At 41.0% G+C, this 17,961-nt stretch overlaps 2 protein-coding genes across 4 annotated transcripts in view; one reads left to right on the forward strand and one right to left on the reverse strand.

Moving 5' to 3' along the window:
- Nucleotides 1-2,670: 2,670 nt before the first annotated feature.
- On the forward strand, nt 2,671-9,571 carry gabrp (gamma-aminobutyric acid type A receptor subunit pi). Of its 2 annotated transcripts, none has more exons than XM_074674106.1 (10): nt 2,671-2,951; nt 4,145-4,215; nt 4,347-4,459; nt 4,551-4,618; nt 4,704-4,921; nt 5,787-5,869; nt 6,168-6,305; nt 6,390-6,542; nt 8,467-8,660; nt 8,743-9,571. In XM_074674106.1, exons 2-10 carry the CDS (start codon nt 4,163-4,165, stop codon nt 9,073-9,075), a joined length of 1,353 nt encoding a protein of 450 aa, XP_074530207.1. In that variant the 5' UTR covers nt 2,671-2,951; nt 4,145-4,162; the 3' UTR covers nt 9,076-9,571. The 2 variants fall into 2 exon arrangements, with proteins under 2 accessions (XP_074530207.1, XP_074530206.1); XM_074674105.1 differs by having other exon boundaries at nt 4,149-4,215.
- Nucleotides 9,572-9,672: 101 nt separating this feature from the next.
- The window catches only part of afap1l1a (actin filament associated protein 1-like 1a), a 33,355-nt gene continuing 25,066 nt past the window's right edge, over nt 9,673-17,961 (reverse strand). For both annotated transcript variants that reach the window (XM_074674104.1, XM_074674103.1), the window contains exons 9-19: nt 17,438-17,521; nt 16,817-16,892; nt 16,388-16,507; nt 16,079-16,290; nt 15,656-15,801; nt 15,472-15,532; nt 14,794-14,908; nt 12,600-12,767; nt 11,739-11,914; nt 10,724-10,846; nt 9,673-10,599 (exon numbers count right to left, since the gene is read on the reverse strand). In XM_074674104.1, coding sequence (XP_074530205.1) covers nt 10,573-10,599; nt 10,724-10,846; nt 11,739-11,914; nt 12,600-12,767; nt 14,794-14,908; nt 15,472-15,532; nt 15,656-15,801; nt 16,079-16,290; nt 16,388-16,507; nt 16,817-16,892; nt 17,438-17,521 — 1,308 coding nt within the window. In that variant the 3' untranslated portion in view covers nt 9,673-10,572. The remainder of the gene's footprint in view (nt 10,600-10,723; nt 10,847-11,738; nt 11,915-12,599; nt 12,768-14,793; nt 14,909-15,471; nt 15,533-15,655; nt 15,802-16,078; nt 16,291-16,387; nt 16,508-16,816; nt 16,893-17,437; nt 17,522-17,961) is intronic.

Below are 17,961 nucleotides of genomic sequence, written 5' to 3' on the forward strand. Positions count from 1 at the left end.
GCTTTTCATCACATAATCATGTGAATGGGTTCTCCACCTGTTCATTCTCTCTGTGAAACTTGGGAAAGCTGAGGATGAAGTGTAACTCAAAAATGGCGTTTGTTGTGGCCAACATTTTCATAATACCCCAAATTTCAAAAACAAAATTTATGTCACTTACGTGCTTCTACAACAAGTGAGGTGGAAAAATGCCGTGATCTGACAGGAACTTGCCTACCTAAGTGCTGCACACAGTTATTTGTTAGTCGAACCAACTTTTCAGTGGGGGTGCACCAATCTCAATTTTCTGGTGGATCACCAATCACCAATCTTTAAAAAGCCTGACCTGCAGATACCGATTTGGGCCAATACCAATTTTTATTTTTTTTCTAGTCTGGGTCCTGACCCAAAAGTTGGGTCGCCAGAGATTTTTTATGGGTCACCAAATTAGTTTTCAAAATGTTTACACAAAATTCATGCTTTCTTTAACCAGAAGATTTGTTTACTGATGATTGGCTCCTCACACTGTCATGGCTTGTTTTGTTTTCATTGTGAAGGGTCATCACCACAATGTTTACTGTAACTGGAAACATGTCTCTGCTTTTCCAAAGTCTGATGCCATGAGCTGGCGCTACTCAAACAACCGAAGCCAAGCCACCGTATGTTTCCTACTGTTTTACAGCACTCACTGCTACAGCTGTCACACATGTGAAAGAGCTGACCCGTTGATTACTGTGATCGCTAGTTTCCAAAAAAAAAATAAAAAAAATTGAAGTTAGATTCTGGATCTTGGACGGCACCAGCTGCAGAAACTGAACTGTTACAGCTTGTTACAGCTTTGCAGTGATGTCACGCTGAAAAATAACATGGACAGATTCTGTCACCTTTATTCTGGATGAACATAACATCTTAATATCTTGTCCTGAATCTCACATGGCTGCAGGGTAACTGCGGGTCTTAAAAAGTCTTAAATCTAATAATTTGATTTTAAGAACTTAAAATGTCTAAATTTCTCCTAAAATCTCCAAAAAGGTCTTAGATACAGTTTTGAAAGAACTTAAAAATCTATTGAGGTTACTTTTGTTTAAAACATGCATTAGCCTTAAGTCTTGCGCTGAAATGTTTTGATTTTTGAGGACAATTGGTAGAGCTCAAGGATATTGTGGTGGGGATTGCAGCCACGGGACAAGAGCTCTGATAGTTCCTTTTTGTGCACAGGAAAACACACACACAATGGCTGTTGGCTGTAGAGTTCCCAATGTTGCTTCTTATTCTGACTTCCAAACAAATTTTGGTTCACAACAGAGAAGTTTCTCATGTTTTAAGCTAGATTACATGTTTTGTATTCCAATGTGAAAGAGCTGTGAAAAAATTCCGGGCCTCCAATTTTCCTTTAAGTCTTTTGTACTTTTTTGCCGGCATCGGTATGAAATAGGTCTTAAATTTTATACATTATGGTCTTAAAAATGTCTTAAAAGGTCTTAAATTTAGCTTGTTGAAACCTGCAATGACCCTTTGACTGGGATACAATTCTGAAAAACAAGCAGGTTAACCCGTATATTAAAAATGCAAGTATTTTCAGAGTGGAAGCTGAACAAAGCTGTAATGCATTTCTCAAATATGTAAGGCCTGTTAGCTGGTACAAAAGATGTAAGAGTGTGCAGAAACATGATTAATTAAAGAATCATTTTTTTTTATCTTTGCACAGTTATTCTTTCAGTTGGTTCACAGATTGGACATATTTTGGATTGGGTCGCCGTGGCTTGGTCCCCCCTAAAAGTGGGTCACCTAAAAAAAGTTTGGGAAACTCTGCCTTAAATGTTCCAATCTTATTTTATTGAAAATCATTGAACAATACCTGTGACAATAAAATCTTTATGTTTTAACTTGAACGACCAATAAAGTGTCCTGAGTTTTAGGTCTCAGAGCAAAAAGCAACAGCTGGCTGTCAGACCTTCCCAGAGGTGTATAAGATCAGTTTCATATGTAAGGATAAGCCGATCACAGATCCCCCAAAATGAAGGAAATCAGCACCGATCGATCAGCCGACTGATCCATTGGTGGATTCTACTTTTTAACAAACAAAATGTGGAAATCTGCCACCCTTCTAGCAGGTGTTAAAAGAGTAAATTATTCATTGAGAGCCGCAGAAGTCAAAATGATACAGGAATACTGTTTTTGAAGTTTTATGAAAGGAAAAAGAAGGTTAAAAGAGGCTCTTCATCTTATGTAGGAGCCACATCTGTGTTTTACATAGGAGAGAGTCAGGGGGAAAGTAATTCACAGGATGACACTGATGCAGAGGAGCAGAGTTTGAGAGGGAGGAGAGGGCATGAGGAAGTGAGACAGGGGCGCCTAAAAGGGGGTGATGTGTTGGTGTTAACCGAGGAAGAAGAGGAAGACAGATTGAGATGAAGGGACAGGAAGAAAAAGAAGGTGTGGGAGGAGGAGAGCAAGAACTGAGAAGAAGTGATGGTGGGAATCAAAGGAGATGTATATTTGTGTGTGAGAGTGTGAGAGTGTGTGTGCATACTGTACGTCGGTGTGATTTGTGCTTTTCTGTGGAGGGTGGGGGGGCAGTGAGAAAGTGAGGGGAGATGCTGCTCAAATGAGTGGGAGAGTGGCTGGAGCAGGGAGAGAGAAAGGGAAGGAGGTGGGGAGGGGTGCACAGAGTCTCAGTGGGGAGATGAATACAGCTGTGGGGAGAGACGGAGCGAGATTCACAGAGAGTACAACAACCACGAGAAGCCCACACAGCCGGACCTGATAACAGATGAAACCTGTAGTCTGATGATAAATGGAAGAAACACAGGGATCTAATCATTAATAACCAAGGAGGGAGAACAACCACAGCCACTCACAAAACATCTGGGGTGCAGAGAGGAAGGAGTGTGGGGGAGGAAACAAAGGAGAGTGGAAAGAGAAGAGGAGTAACCAAAGGTGGAAAAAAGGAAAGCTGAAGGCTGAAACAGGTAGGAGAAGAAAAGCAGCATGATGGGAACAAAGCTGGTGGGAGGGAATTGGTCTTTGAAATGACAAAAAAAATGTTAATTTTGCTCTTTGTATTGCCTTGTTTTGAAAAGATGCAACATAAATGTACGGTTAATAAATATTTGAACATGCATGCAAAAAAAAAAGGATTAAAAAATATTTCTTTTTTTGCACAGCTTTTAAGGTTAAAGAGAAATATGAGTAAAATCATAATACTAAAAAAAAAGAAGAAGGAGTGGTATCATCTCTGATGTAAGCTTGATTACCCAGTTTTGTGAAAAAAATAATTTAAACAAATATGAAAATAAAACGTGAATTATTCATCAGCTGGTACAGTGAGAGGAAAAACATGTAGGGCATTAAAATGTCCACAGCACTTAAAAACTAATTGACAGATCATTGGAAAGGAAAGTCAATAGTGCTGCTGATATGCATCATTATTTGTGGAGACAGTGCTCTGTGAATAATACATGATGTATGAAATAAACATGTGCAGGACATGCTGTGCAAAGCCCCTCTGTCCACAGACTTTTTTGCCAATTCTGCTTAAGAAAACCATAAGCGAGATCATGTTTGACTAAGATTATTTGGATGAAATGAAAAAGGACGAAGAGGAAGAGGCTGGAGTCGATTACTAACTCTGAGGAAAGGTGTGTAACAAGTAGAGTAGATAACAGTGGAATCCTTGATGAGTTAGAGACTTGGTTTAGGTGTGAGGCAGGCTTTGTGAATAAACCATGAGGCGGACGCCACATAAATCAGCAAGTGACAGGTTATAAAATACACCTGTGTGCAGAAAAACAAGCATTTAAATGTGTAGGTGCAGACATACGGCCTTATCTGGACTCTTTCTTGTCTTTCTTTGTGTTCCAAGGAGTTTGAGAGCAATCAAAAAGAGGCAGCTGCTTATGCATTCATGGAAACTAGCAGGATCGATAGACCTCTCTGCTGCATTTATCAAGTTTGCGGGCAGAGAGGAAGCTCAGTTTTACAACATCAAAGACTGTGAAAAAGGCTGCTGTGCTGCACATGTCCCCTGAGGTTAACGATCCCGTTCATGCAGGCGCTGCCACCTAATGGAGGAACAGAGTTAACCCGTTAGGCTGGAATTTGCAGGGAGGGTGTGTTGGGACTTATGTCTTTACATCTCTTTTGTTTCTCACATCTTCCTGAGACAGCTGCTGACCCCACCATGTCCATCAACCTGCAGACTCTCCTGGTCCTCTGCTGGAGCCTCACACCGAGGTGAGAGCTAGCCTGAGGCAGAAAACACAAGTTCATAGTGAACAACAGGGGCTGGTATTGACATTTGTATTGATTGGTCCCTGTACCTCCTCCATGATCATTCTTCTCTTTCATCTCTTCATTTTCACTAGTGCGTGTATGAATGCAAACCCACACTGGGGGGATTGGAACGACTCCCAGCTCCTCCCAACTATTCAAAAGCTGATGAAAGGATACAACCGCTACCTCAGACCTAATTTCAATGGTAAAAAAAAAAGCTGAATAACTATTCCTCGTGCATGAAAGAGGACTGTGCTCCTTGAAAGTGACTTACATCTCAATCTTCTCTTTAATAGAGGGCCCTGTGGAGATCGGAATGAGTCTTGATATTGCCAGCATTGACGCCATCTCTGAAATCAATATGGTACATCACTCTTCTTTCTGTTTTATCAGTCTAAGAAGCTGAAAGTTTGCGACAAATCCAGGCCTCACCTTCTTCTTCCTCTTAGGACTACACTGCAACCATCTTCCTTCGTCAGCGGTGGCGTGATTCCCGGCTGGTGTTCCCCGGAAACGAAAGTGTCAGTGTTGATGGACGTCTGGTGTCCCTGCTCTGGATCCCTGACACCTTCATCCCGGATTCAAAGCGCTCCTTCCTGCATGACGTCACAGTGGAAAACCGCCTCATTCGCATTTTCAGCAATGGGACTGTTCTCTACGCTCTCCGGTATATTTGACTCTTTAGCTCTGGTATTGATTTGACATTTACTGACATTTTGTGCTCTTTTTCATGTCGTAAAGGGAGTGAACTGGTTCATCAGAGCTCTTGAGAGGAAACTGAGCAAGAGAATAAGAAATTACAGGATGGCTGATTTTATTCTTATTAACAGGCTGCTATCTTCTGCTGTCGTGCTAATCAACCATGAACTGGCCTTAGGAGCTACTAAAAAAAGGAAAAGATCCACGATGTATCATCAGTCAGTCATATAACTTAAGGGAACTGACTTTTCTATATTTCTTGTTCTTTTTCAAATGTTTCAGATTGTGTTAAAGAAGACTGTCTGATTCCCCTTGGCCACAGAACTAAAATCTGTCCTGACGTCTAAGCTGCCATGTCACACTGATAGAAAACATTATTGTGACTGGAGAGCTTTATTTGAGGACAGAGAGGGCAATGCTGTGCTGCATTTTCCTTCATTTGGAGATTTATTTGTGTGATTTAATGAAGCTGTTCGAGCATTGTTGAAATACTCGCGTTGCTAAGGAGATCCATGTTTTTGTTTGTCAAACACAAATCTGCCATGTTTCTCACCCCTCTCCTGCAAAATTTGCATCTCTTGTGGTAATTTTACACACAAATAGGACAGGATGACACCCTAAGAGATGTGTTATTGAATCCTGGCATGAATAATGCATAAAGAAGCATCAGGTGCAGACTCGACTGATGCTGACACTTCAGATTGGAGTCTTTGTTGTCTTGATTGCATCTCTGGGGAAGAGTTTTTTGTCTTCATTCATTATTTATCACCTTGTCAAAGTGATAGCAGTGTTTGGAGGGAAACTGTTCTGAAGGTTTCTGATAATCTCCACAGCATCACAGCTACCATCGCCTGCAACATGGACCTGACCAAGTACCCCATGGACAGACAGGTGTGCACCCTGCAGCTGGAGAGCTGTGAGTACCTGTGAGCCCCACCCAACACATCCATCAAGTGTGTTGAAGGACATAGATCACCATCATTTCATCATCACCACCATTTTCATCATCATCAGGGTAGTGAGTATCAAATTGGAGACACAATCTTATCCCCAGGCTGGTTACATCCATCACAGTTAAATTGTTAAAGCTTGTTGTGTGTTTGTGTTTGTGTGTGTGTGTGTGTGTGTGTGTGTGTGTGTGTGTGTGTGTGTGTGTTTGTGTGTGTGTGTGTGTGTGTGTGTGTGTGTGTGTGTGTGTGTGTGTGTGTGTACAGGGGGCTATAACCTGCAGGATGTGGTTTTTTACTGGACCAGAGGGAATGATTCAGTGAGGGGTCTGGACACACTGCGGCTGGCTCAGTACAGTGTAGAGAGCTATTACACAACAGTGTCAGAGGCCGTGTATGAAACAGGTACAGAGACACGTATTTGAGTTACATACAACAATCTTCTCTTTTTTACGATGTAACATTTGAGTCGTTTTCTTCTCCTCGCAGGACAATACCCCAAGCTGGTGCTGCATTTTGCACTGCGCAGGAACGTGCTGTTCTTTATCTTGGAGACGTATGTTCCCTCTATTCTGCTAGTGGTTCTCTCCTGGGTCTCTTTCTGGATCAGTCAGTCATCTGTTCCTGCAAGGACCTGCATCGGTCAGAACCACATCTCTTACTCTACATCTAACAACAGTTAAATATGCTGATGTTTGGAGGTTGGAGGAACCCATTTTGATGAAACACTTGGACCTTTAACTGCAAACTGTGAAGCCAAAAAGCAGATACTGTTCTTCATAGATCTGACTTCATCCCAAAATTAGAAGTCATCGTGGTAAAAGTGATGAAAGCAGGATATGGCCATTCTTATGTCCACTGCATGTCTGTTTTGTTGTTTGTTTTTTTGGAATGAAAACTGGGGCTGTTTTCCAAACCTTTTAATATTACGCCAAAAGTTAAATCGTTTATTTTGAAAATACTGGAAGGGATTTCATTTTGATTTTTACAGCTGATGGAAAAATCACTTCCATATATTCTATGTATGGTTAAAAAAAGGTAATAATTGGTTTATATGGGATTTAATGAATTTGTAGATGTAAACAACTCTTTTAAAACTGGATGAAGATTTACCAGTCTTTCTTTCTCATCATGTCACTTCTATCTCATGAACCATCTAACATTAGTGTTGTTGGACTGTAGTTTTAATACTGACTCATTCCAGTAAATGGCAGTAATTCTCCAAAACCTGCCACTTGCATTGACAAACGGCATCAGCGCTGGTCAGTTGCATACGGAGAAATTTTCCTGGATCAGTAGGACATCCAGGGATTTTTGGCATTCTGCAGATTTTGCAAGTTTTCCCATATATACTACATACATAGAAGCAGTTTTGTTATGGAAAAAGTATAGATTTTTGCTTCTCATCACAAAATTTTGATGACTAGTGTAAGGTCATAAAAGAGACTTTCAGTTCATGTGTTGTAAATTTATTCCTGTTCTCTCAGGAAAGTCACAACATGTACTGAAAAAAATAATTCAGATTTTATATTTTAGAACAAGCAAATATCTCAAGGTGAGACTATTTCAAGACCCTCACAGTGCCTTGGGTGAGTTAAAGAATAAAGAGTGAAGAAGAGTACATTGCTGCAGTCATAGTATACTTCCAAACAATGTACAACCAGTACAGCAAGTGTAGACAGCCCCTGCTTGCAATGGGGAGAATTGAGAAGTTGAAGGCTCTGATTCATTTGTCGGACTACTTTTTGGAAACACATGATGTAACACATTTTGTGCCGGTGAGATGTTTTGACTCAGTCCCCAACTCCATTTTTAAAACATGAAACCAGTGTAGAAATTCACACAACTGCAGCTCCTTGGTTGTCCACTCGAAGTTTGATCCAAACGCTAAGGAGACTCCATCAGAGCCCATATTAAAATGTTTATAAAGTATAAATAATTGTTTTGAGCTCTTTGAATTTTATTTCAAAAACTCATTTGGCCTGGTTGTAGTCAGGATAAGAGTTACTGCATGCTTAATGTGGCTGTACTCAAAGCATGGCTGGTTTGAAATTTAGCTGTGAACGTGGATTCATTCAGTCAGCTCAGCTCCACCTCTTTGCCTGTTTCGTGAGTATGTGGAAGATATTTGAGTCAGTATGTACAAAAGCGTCATTAAGCTTTTACACCTTTTCATAAGCTAGAAGGTGACATCACCCAGAGCTTGTTGCTTACTTCCTGCAGTTTTAGCTTAGGCACAACAGGTGGACCCTTATCTCTGTCCCTTACTCCTGCAGTCTTGTGGGAATTGATTTCCAGCAGAGCTAAATATAGCAGCTTAGATCAATACATCATCATTTAAGCTCCTGTTTAACATACATTTTGACCTTAGTAGTATGAACTGCAAAGAAGGTCAAAGAGTTGAAAGACCAAACAGCTAATAAAGTGGAGAGGGCAGAGAGGGGGCCAAAGATCACAGAAAATAATAAAATATTTGAATTTAATCTGATAATTAGTGTGTGGACGTGACATCAAGCTAACTCCAGCATTAAAAGGATGATAACATCCTGACTTGACTTTTTTCCAGGAGTGACAACAGTCCTAACAATGACCACGCTAATGATGGGCGCCCGTACTTCTCTTCCAAATGCTAATTGCTTCATCAAGGCCATTGATGTTTACCTGGGTATCTGCTTCACCTTCATCTTTGGGGCTCTGCTGGAGTACGCCTGCGCTCACTTCTACACCATGCAGAACCACACCATAGAGGACCTACACAGGGTGAGGACATGTTCACTATTTAAAATCATGCTGTCATTTCCAGAAATGGCTGCACGTTGTTATAAATCTTGTTTTCTGTCAGGAGCTCCTGAAGGAGTTACACGAGTCCAGTGGGAATGGCTCTATCCCCATCGTCACCTCCACCCAACCGAAGCAGTCTGCAGAGGTCGGCTCCACTGCAGAGGAGCCCGCAGAGCAGTCAGCCAATAGTGACACTCAAAACAATGAAGCATTAAAAGACAAGAGTCCAGAGCAGGGCTGCAACCTGTCATCAGTGAAGGGGGCATCACGCAGGGCCGCATCCGTCTTCACAGTGGAAAATCCACACAACATTGATCGCCACGCCCGCACGGTTTTTCCCACAGCTTTTCTGTTTGTTAATATCCTGTACTGGCTCTACTATCTCTTCCTCTGAGCGCTGCTGCATTGCTGCAGGTGCATCGCTGCAGGTGCACTACTGCTGCTGCTGCTGCACTGCTGCTGCTGCATTGCTGATTTCACCATCCTGATGCTGCTCTACCTCCTCATTCAAGACCCCAAACCAGTCACACTGCCTGGATCTTAACTCATGATACAATCAGTCAGAGTCACATGTTCAAAACCTACAGATAGGGCTACAAGGTGATGGCAAGCAGTTCAATTAAGCAGGAGAATATTTTTTTTTGTGTCACGTTCATCAAAAGCTGTCATCCAATCATTTATGGATGCAGCTGCTATTATATTAGCATGAGAACAATGAATCACAATGTTTATCTGTGGAGATCTGAACAAAAGACTTCTGCATTGAAATGCCTTCATTGACTGACTTTGTTCATTACTCTTGATTTTGCTTTCATAGATTTTATGGAATCACATTTATATTTCACAGCATTTCATGTAAAAATTAAAAGAATCAATTAATGACTGTGAATGTGTGACATGTTAATGAGGAAGACATCCAATATCTGCATTGTAATACATGATTAAAGATTCAACATTTGAGAACAAAACACTTTTATTATTCCCTCATCCAGGTAGCAGAACAGTAAAGTGCAAAAGTTAACCACAGGTTTTGCCTTAGTGGAGATTTTTTTTTTTCTTTTTTCTTTTTGGACAGAAAAACATCAGTTTGTGTCGGTGAATAGCACCATGTTTGTTAGTTACTTAATTACCTCCAAAGGGAGAATTTATTGGTATTGAATGCGTTCCTTTTTTTGGTCCAAATGATCAGGTGGATGTTTTTGCTTTGCAGTATAGCACAGCTTCAACAGGTTCAACCTGAGAGAAGCAACAGAGCACACTCTGCTCCCTATGATACAAACCATATACTGGAGCAGAATAATGATGAGAAATTAAACCTTGAACATATGAAGGTAGAAACATAGACATATAAAACATGTGACAGTAGTCATGGCTCACTATGTACAGGCAGAAAAATATGATCTCATAAACAAGCTAAATAAGACACATTTTGGCTCACTGCTCACACCCTCTGTCTGATTCATTCTTACATTTCTCAAATCCCAACAACTAAACATTCTGCTCTGTGAAATACAGAAAATCCCAATCCCTTGTTTCACTTCCATCTCACTGCACTGCATCTGTGCATTCAATTTCACTTCTCAGCACACTTTACTCATCTCTTTCTTTTACAAACTTTTTTTTCTTTCTTTTTGATTGCCACATTTCAATCTGTGTCCCCAAACAATGAAAAAACAAAGAGACAGACAGGAGTTCTTTTCAGGAAGACAGAGGAGTAAAAATTCACTGACATGTACCTCCACCTTGTGGCCAAATTCACTTATTACAGTTTGTTTTCAGAGCTTTGGGACACCAGAGGATTATCCTTGGAGAGAACAGGTGTCATAAAAGTCTGTTCCTGACATCCATTTATTTATTTATTTATTTGTTAAAATTTGTCATAATTATGATCTCAAGTTCCTTTCTTGGTCTCCCACTCCTGCAGAAGAAGAAGAAAACATTTCAGAAAAAGAAAAACATTGCAATGAAATGACTTTTTTCATTATATCCAGATGTGCTGTAGACAAACAGAGGCAGTTAGATGGAGAATTCATTAAAAATACCTTTGCTTTCTGCATGACTGTTCCAGAAGAAGCATAAACAGAAGGAGGTCTCCTGCGCATTTCAGACGCACAGTTAACAGGTAAAGACTCACTGTAGATGTTCTGTTTCTTTCTGCTGCAGCCCTAAAGAAAAAGAGTCAACAAAGAATGTTTATGTCAACAGATGAACCTCATTCACCTGACAGGCTGTCTTTTAAGACAATGGGACAAAAATGATGCCTGAATTATCCCAATTGGGAAAAAAAATCTGCCAATGGGGAGAGACAAATCTTCTTCATATAAGAAACAGCAACAACAAATGGCCCTTTTCCACTAGCATGCTTTGGCCTGACTCTACTCAGCCCTACTCGATTTGCAGCGTGTTTCTACTGGTCTGGTACCTCCTAAAACAAGCTAGTTTTAATACATACTCCACTCTGGTTCCAAGTGAGCAGAGTCGATACTAAAAGATGACGTCACCGACTGCCGGCTACTGATTGGTCCGACAATGTCGTCATCAATGAGTCATGAGCGCGACACCCAAAACAAGACGGGACATAAGAGGACAAGAGCCACCCGCCATTTTTGATCTATGACTGCAAGAATAGTGTCCCGTTAAGTTTCTCCCTGGTCCAACAATGAGGTCCAGGCTTTTTTGGGTTTGGTGGCCGAGGACAGGAGCTCCATTGATTGAGATTGTTGTGTTGCGCTAAAAATGACGTGGACACAGTGGTCAAAGAACCAGGCTAGTGGAAAACCATCACATAACAAGCAGAGTAGAGTCGGGCCAAGTAGAGCAGGGCTAAGGCTTGCTAGTGAAAAAAGGGCCAGGAAAGTACATTTTTTCTGGCCCCATTGGCAGATTTTTTACTCAATATAAGCAATTCAGGCATCCTTTTTGCTTTTTTTAATATTGAATTTAGGCATTTTTCTGGGCTTGTTGGGTGAATGTGGCTCATGTGAACTCTAATAAGACATTTTTTAGTCAGAGTAAGACAAAAACTTTCTTAGATCTCAGTTTTTAGAGTGAACATACCTTCATAGGTGGTTTTGCCTCAACAGGAGCTCCCAGCACTCCCCCTGCCAGGCTCTTCTTTAGATTTTCTTGGACCTGGGTCAGCTGCAGCTCCAGGTCCACTCTCTCTGCCTCTTTGGCTCTGCAGGCTTCTTCAAGCTCAGAGATTCGCTTATTCAGAACGGGCTGTCTTCTCTCTGCTCCACCAGGATAAAGAAACATAAAAAAAGTACAGACAAGCAATGACATGAAAAGTGGATTAAGTGTACTGACAGCCTTCTTATAATATTGCACAAAAATATTTCATGTGTCTGTAACAGTTAAACATTTTAAGTACCTGAAATTTTGTTAAATACTAAATAATTTACATGGAGATCTACAATGATGTTATGAAATGTGATTCCAAATATAATTCTGTCATAGCTGGACAGTGACAGTTTGCCTTAAGAGAACTTTCACTCATCGTCAAATCTGTCATTATTTTCATATTTCAAATGTAAATACATTCTGTATGTGATCTGAAACTGCCGGAAATTAATACGATTCAGAAGGAATTTTCACAAACATGTTTTTAAATGTAATAATAACAGTAATTAGATGTTTTATTTGTCCCTCTGGGGACATTCTGTTCTCACGTTGCCCTCTCATAACAGGGTCACAGTGTAAGTCAGTAGAGAACAAGGAAACACAATTTACAGTGGACATGCACGTCTTGTGGTTAATGCGCAGATCGTGAATGTGCTCAAACATCCTGAAGGAAATTTATGATCTGACATTCTTCTATTTGCTCTCCTAGTTTCTTTCCTGCAGTATTTGAGATATATGTGGTAGATGTGTGTCTAGAATTTGTGCAGCAGCTTCTCTACTTTGAACATTTTGTACCAGAGGCTGTCTTCTGCTCTTCCTTCAGCTCTCTCTTCTCCTGTCGCAGCGTCACCAGTGCATTTCGTATCCCATCCCTCTCTCCTTCCAGCTCCTCCTTCTCCTTCAGGTAACGCTTAGCATCCTCTTCAGCCCGTGTTTTCCCATAACGTCCGTACTGGTTGGCATCTGGGTGGAGAAGTCAGGAGAGAGCAAAGGTTAGGGCTCATATGGCTGAGGGTTATGGGAAGGAGACAACACGTCTCATGGCAATATTTCACCCTCTCCTTTATAGTCTCATGTGTGAGGAGTACAACGCCTCCCCTAAACCTCAAAGGGAAGTGTTGACAATAAACAAGTCTATTGTCGTGATTTGAACAAAGACTTTTGTACCAAACATTGATAAAATGTATTAATAAAACATGAACACACATACTCCTGCAGAGTTTGAGGTCAAGAGGCAAGACAGCGAAACTAATGTAAATGTCCAATAAATCTCAGGTTACATCCTGAAGCCTTCAGACCAGGGAAGAGCCGTTTCTTTGAAGTGCCAGAGCTCCTCAGTGACGGCCTGAGAAACAGCTCTGAGGAGAGCACAGAGACAGCCAACTACACCGATATCACTTTCTTAAACCCAGGATGCTCGTCTCCTTTATTTGTACAGCAGAGGCCAACTGATATGAGGGAAAGGAGGAGAGGTGAGGGATGAAGGAAGATACTGTGAACAGAGAGTGAGGACATGATTGAGAGAAGGAAGGAAAAGGGAAATATTTTTCCAGACAAAAGCTCAAATTTTAAGACCAGTGAAAGGATTGTATGAGAAAAGAGCTTTCCTATCACACTGGTAAATAAATCACAACTTTATGATCAGGTGTGCTCTGCAGTTTTTGTAGGCCTCCTCAAAGGGCGTCTTTGAAAAAAGACAGGAAGCAGAGAGGGTCATAAAGCTGAGTATTATGGAAAAGCTTCTATAAAGAGTTAGTCCACGTTTATTTCTCAGCTACCTGATAAGATGTGAGTGATATTATACACAGCTGAGATAAAAACTCTGCAGATGTTAAAGTCCATTGCTCATTGTCTTTAAAACTGCACAGATTATACTATTTGATTATTGAAAAGCCTCCAATTATGGACATTACAAAAAATAGTTCACTATAGCTCATAATGCACAACTAAAGCTCCTCAGAGGTGTCCCACAGGGGTCAATTCAAGGTCCTCTTACCTTTTATAAGTGAGACAATAATTCAGAACTGAAAACAAGTTTTTTTTACACCTTCACACGTGACTCTGCTCTCATTCAATTTAGCTCAGGTGAACACTGTAGAAGTGGCTTGATTCACTTAATGACTTTGTAACCAGTAAACTGTTGTAAAGAGGAAAACTAAAGTTTGCTACTTTTTCAAGTTCATTCAGTATTTCTGATAAATGTGATAAAGATATTTAAAGTTTTGCTTAGTTTTCCATCTACATCATAGCATTCATCAGATTTAGGGATGGGTACCGAATTAGGTACTTTTATAGGCACCTACCGAATTCTGTCAAAAGTACTGGGTGGCGATTCACGCAAAATCGAAAGGTTCCATGTTTAGGTACCTAAATGCATCCTTGTGACTGTGAGGGAGTGGAAGAGTGGGCGATTTTCCATGATAGACATGAACACAGCATTACAAGGTTTTATATTGAAGAATAAATATGTTTAAGTAAAAAAAAATCACATTTTATTTTACCGAAAATTGGTACCGTTGAGTACAGGTACCAATTGCCAGGTACCAGGCATCGGTACCGTATCATTTCAAATGTGAAAGGTACTCATCCCTAATCAGTTTAGTTGATGTTATTGTCTGATGCTTCAGCCATTTTTTTCCCAGAAGAAAACTACATCTGTTTTATATGAAAAAACTGTTCATTCATTAGTCATTCTAAGGAGAACCATGTAGAGTTTTTTCATTGCAAAAAATGCAGATTGAAATGTGAGACAGCTTTTACTCATATTTGTGCTTAGCAAATTTAATTCCTTGAAGCATTTAAAGAGTTAAAACAAGTTTAAAGACTCCATAGATGCCAAATGTAGTAAGCTTTAAAAATCCAAGTGATGACGATTCTGATCATCCCCACAATCTTTAACCTCTATGCTCAAGCTTTTGCATTTTAATTCTCATTGAAATCACTTAATGTGCAGCAACAACTCTTTGGAAAACTACTGAAAGGTACTTACTTGAGCCCGTTCGTTTGAGGGAGACTAGAGGTTTGACTCTCTCAGAGTCGCTGCTGGAGAAACTCGAGCGCCGCTTTACTTGATTCCCACACTGCTGTCTGTGGTCCTCCCCTGACTGTTTGGAGCGGGAGGTGGGGGGTGGGGGGGTGACAGATGTGGCAGGATGCAAAAAGAAGAATGAGGACAGAGAGAAAATAAAACCAAACATTTGTATGTCAGCTAGAAACAAAGTCATCCTCAGATTTATTGGTTTAAGACCACTGTGGTATGTATGTTTTGAGCCATAGGAGGTGAGAGGTGTATGTTTAAGTGCGTGTCAGAGGGGTTAAGAGAGGTGTTTACTGGCTGTAAAACCACAGTGACCTTTTGCCTTCCTGTCACCCGTTGATCGCTTTTTCTTTTTTGTCTGTTTCCCTCGCCCCAAGCCCAAACACTGCTTGTCCTCTGTCCTACAAAGAGCCATCATTGATAGGCTTGTAACAGAGCCCTGTCTGTCTGATGACTGATACGGAGTGTCATATTTCAGTGGTGACAGTTTTTAACAGCTGCACACACACACACACACACACACACACACACACGCAGCTTCTAATCTAGTCACATCAAAGTTCAGCATCAGGCTTGAGGTTTTACTGAGCTGAGAGCATGAGTCTGTGAGTCTGAGCACGTGTATCTCACCTGCATGTCCTCATTGGGGACCTCATCATACGTTCTGCTCTCTGTGGAGGATGTGACCCACCTAGGATCAGAGGAAAAAGAGGAAATGGAAATCTGCGTGAGGTCCTAACATCATTACATTGGTCAGCGGCCTTGCTCTGACCCCGTCCAAATATTTCAGCTCCTCCTTCTTCGTCTCACTCACAGGAAGGAATGCCTTGCAGCGTCGCGGATGTTAGCGATGGTGTCTACGTCAACATAGTCGTAATGCAGTGACTCGGGGTCTGTCGTGGAGCCCGTTTCTGCCAAGAGGACGCCAAGCCACCTTCCAAGTTCTGCAGAGCTGCCAGCCTAGAAAGTAGGCAACACATCAGCAAAATGTTTTATTGATGTAGTATCTTTTTTCAACATCTACTGGGCAGTTGATGTGTCATTAATAGCACATTGACAGAATGAATGATGTGAGTTATATCAGCAAACTGAAGCCAGTTGCACATCCACCAGAAATGGAGCAGTGTAAACATTAGGATTTTAATAAATGTACAAACAGTAAAATCAAAACACTGAGCTGACAGATATTTCTTTAATGGATTTGCATAACTTAAGAAAAAATCAAAAACGATTTTACCTCTAAAGCAGCCACCTCGTTGCTGCTCCTTAAGATTCGAAAGGCGAAGGGATGTTTGGGCCCCAGCCCCGGTACCACCTCACAGCCGTGGAGTGGGAGTGAAGGCAGCGAGGTTCGAGGATCTCCTTTTTCATTGTAGAAGTGCAGCGAACCTCTACACACACAACACCACTGTTCCCTCCACACCTGGTTCACCAACACAGACAGGTAACCTGTGCACAGACAAGTGAAAGAGAAATGAGGTGCTGCGAACTTGAGGATGTAAAGAGTGAAGATGAAGGTGAAGATGGAGGGTAAGTGGGAACTAACCTTGTCGAGGATCATTGAAAGATGAGCGGGGATCTCCTGGACGAGGAAACTTCTTCTTGGAGAAGCTGATGATGCGTGTTATTTTACGGCCAGCAGCAAAAGCACCACGTTTGACTTTGCCTGGGGAAAAGAGAAAAATGTGACGTTTATTATTGCCTGTTTAATCATTGCCAAGCTGAACAGCCCCAGATTGTTTGATTTTGTCAAATATTTACAACATTTAAAAGTCAAATTGTTATATCCCACTGCTGTTTTAATTTTTAAAATGACACCCTGGATAATTACAACATGTACCATCTCTACCACAGAGCAGTACGTAAGCTGTAATCTGTAGGAAATGAAGTCATTATGACCACAGAGGCAGCTTACAAAAAGCTCCTAAATACTGTCTGTTGTATTGATTTGAGGCTCTGTGGATCTTCATCTCACCGTTCTCTCTGCAGTTCTCGCCAGTCGACACGCCCACGCTGTCTGAATCTGATGTGTTCCTCTCTGCAGATAATCTCTGAAGAAGAAACACATAAACACAGGTTTAAACCGTCTCTTTGTCTGCCTGCTAGAACACAACCAGAGCCAGGCATTTTACACCTTCCTTTCTGACAAACTAAGAGCTAAATATTTAATCTATTGGTTTTATTTCACTCGCACATGCTCCCACATCAACTTGAACTTATAAAATAATGACAGATTGGAGTAAATCCTCTGGTATTTTCCCTCATGAAACCTCCTCTCTCATCACTCCGCGCTCACACTGATGACAGGCTGAGCTGAGTTTATGTTCTGACAGGTTGGTAAGATGTGCTTGTTCCAACACTGACTCACTACCACTGCTATCATTTCTGTCTTACTGTCCAATTATGTTACTGTCTTTGTTCTGTGAGCCAAATACAAGTATCGCTGCGAAACTGAACAGGTGGTAGAGAAAACTGATGTTGACAACTAGATCCCTTCTTTTCCCGTGGCTGAGGCGGTAGATATTTCTCTTCTGGGGGTAAAAAAAAAAACCTGACAGAGACGTGTTAAAACAAACATCCTCTCTTCTGTGCTTACCTTGTCAAGTTCAGTTTTTCTTTGAATGACGGGGGATGCAGATTCCTCAGGCGCGGCGCTCTGACCGCTCACCTCTTTGACAACCTGTAGGAGTATCGTACATATCAATCCACTGCTGTTTACACACTGTCAAAGAGAATGTGAGCAAGACTGAAGCCTGTGTTACAAGACAGGATGCACTGATATATCGCAGTTGAACATTGTGGTTGACTGAAATTCCTCCTGTGAAAAGATTTTTTCCTATTTCTGAAAATAATTGGACATTTATTAATAAACATAGCTAGCATATTTATTGATGGAAAGCTTAACTCTTTGCCTTTAAGAACAAAAAAAAGAAGATAAATGCACAGGAAAACAGATCTGGATGAAAGTCCTTTTTAAATACCTAACACTTGTTTGTGTTTCTGAGGATTTTTGCATGTTTAATTTATAAACAAAAGAATACATGATTTCTTGCTGAGGCGAGCAACGAGCTGGATGATTCTGAGACAGATTTAGAGCCTGATTTGTCACCTCCAGTGATC

Source organism: Halichoeres trimaculatus, unplaced genomic scaffold (assembly GCF_033239565.1).
Source record: "Halichoeres trimaculatus isolate MK-OKI-2021-1 unplaced genomic scaffold, fHalTri1.1 fHalTri1_scaffold_7, whole genome shotgun sequence".
NCBI lineage: Eukaryota > Metazoa > Chordata > Actinopteri > Labriformes > Labridae > Halichoeres > Halichoeres trimaculatus.

Bases quoted from the DNA above. Each gene is read 5' to 3' on its own strand.
- gabrp (XM_074674106.1), top strand. From the start codon at position 4,163: ATGTCCATCAACCTGCAGACTCTCCTGGTCCTCTGCTGGAGCCTCACA. The intron at 4,619-4,703 runs GTACATCACTCT...TCTTCCTCTTAG, and splicing joins CCATCTCTGAAATCAATATG to GACTACACTGCAACCATCTT. The intron at 4,922-5,786 runs GTATATTTGACT...TAATCTCCACAG, and splicing joins ACTGTTCTCTACGCTCTCCG to CATCACAGCTACCATCGCCT.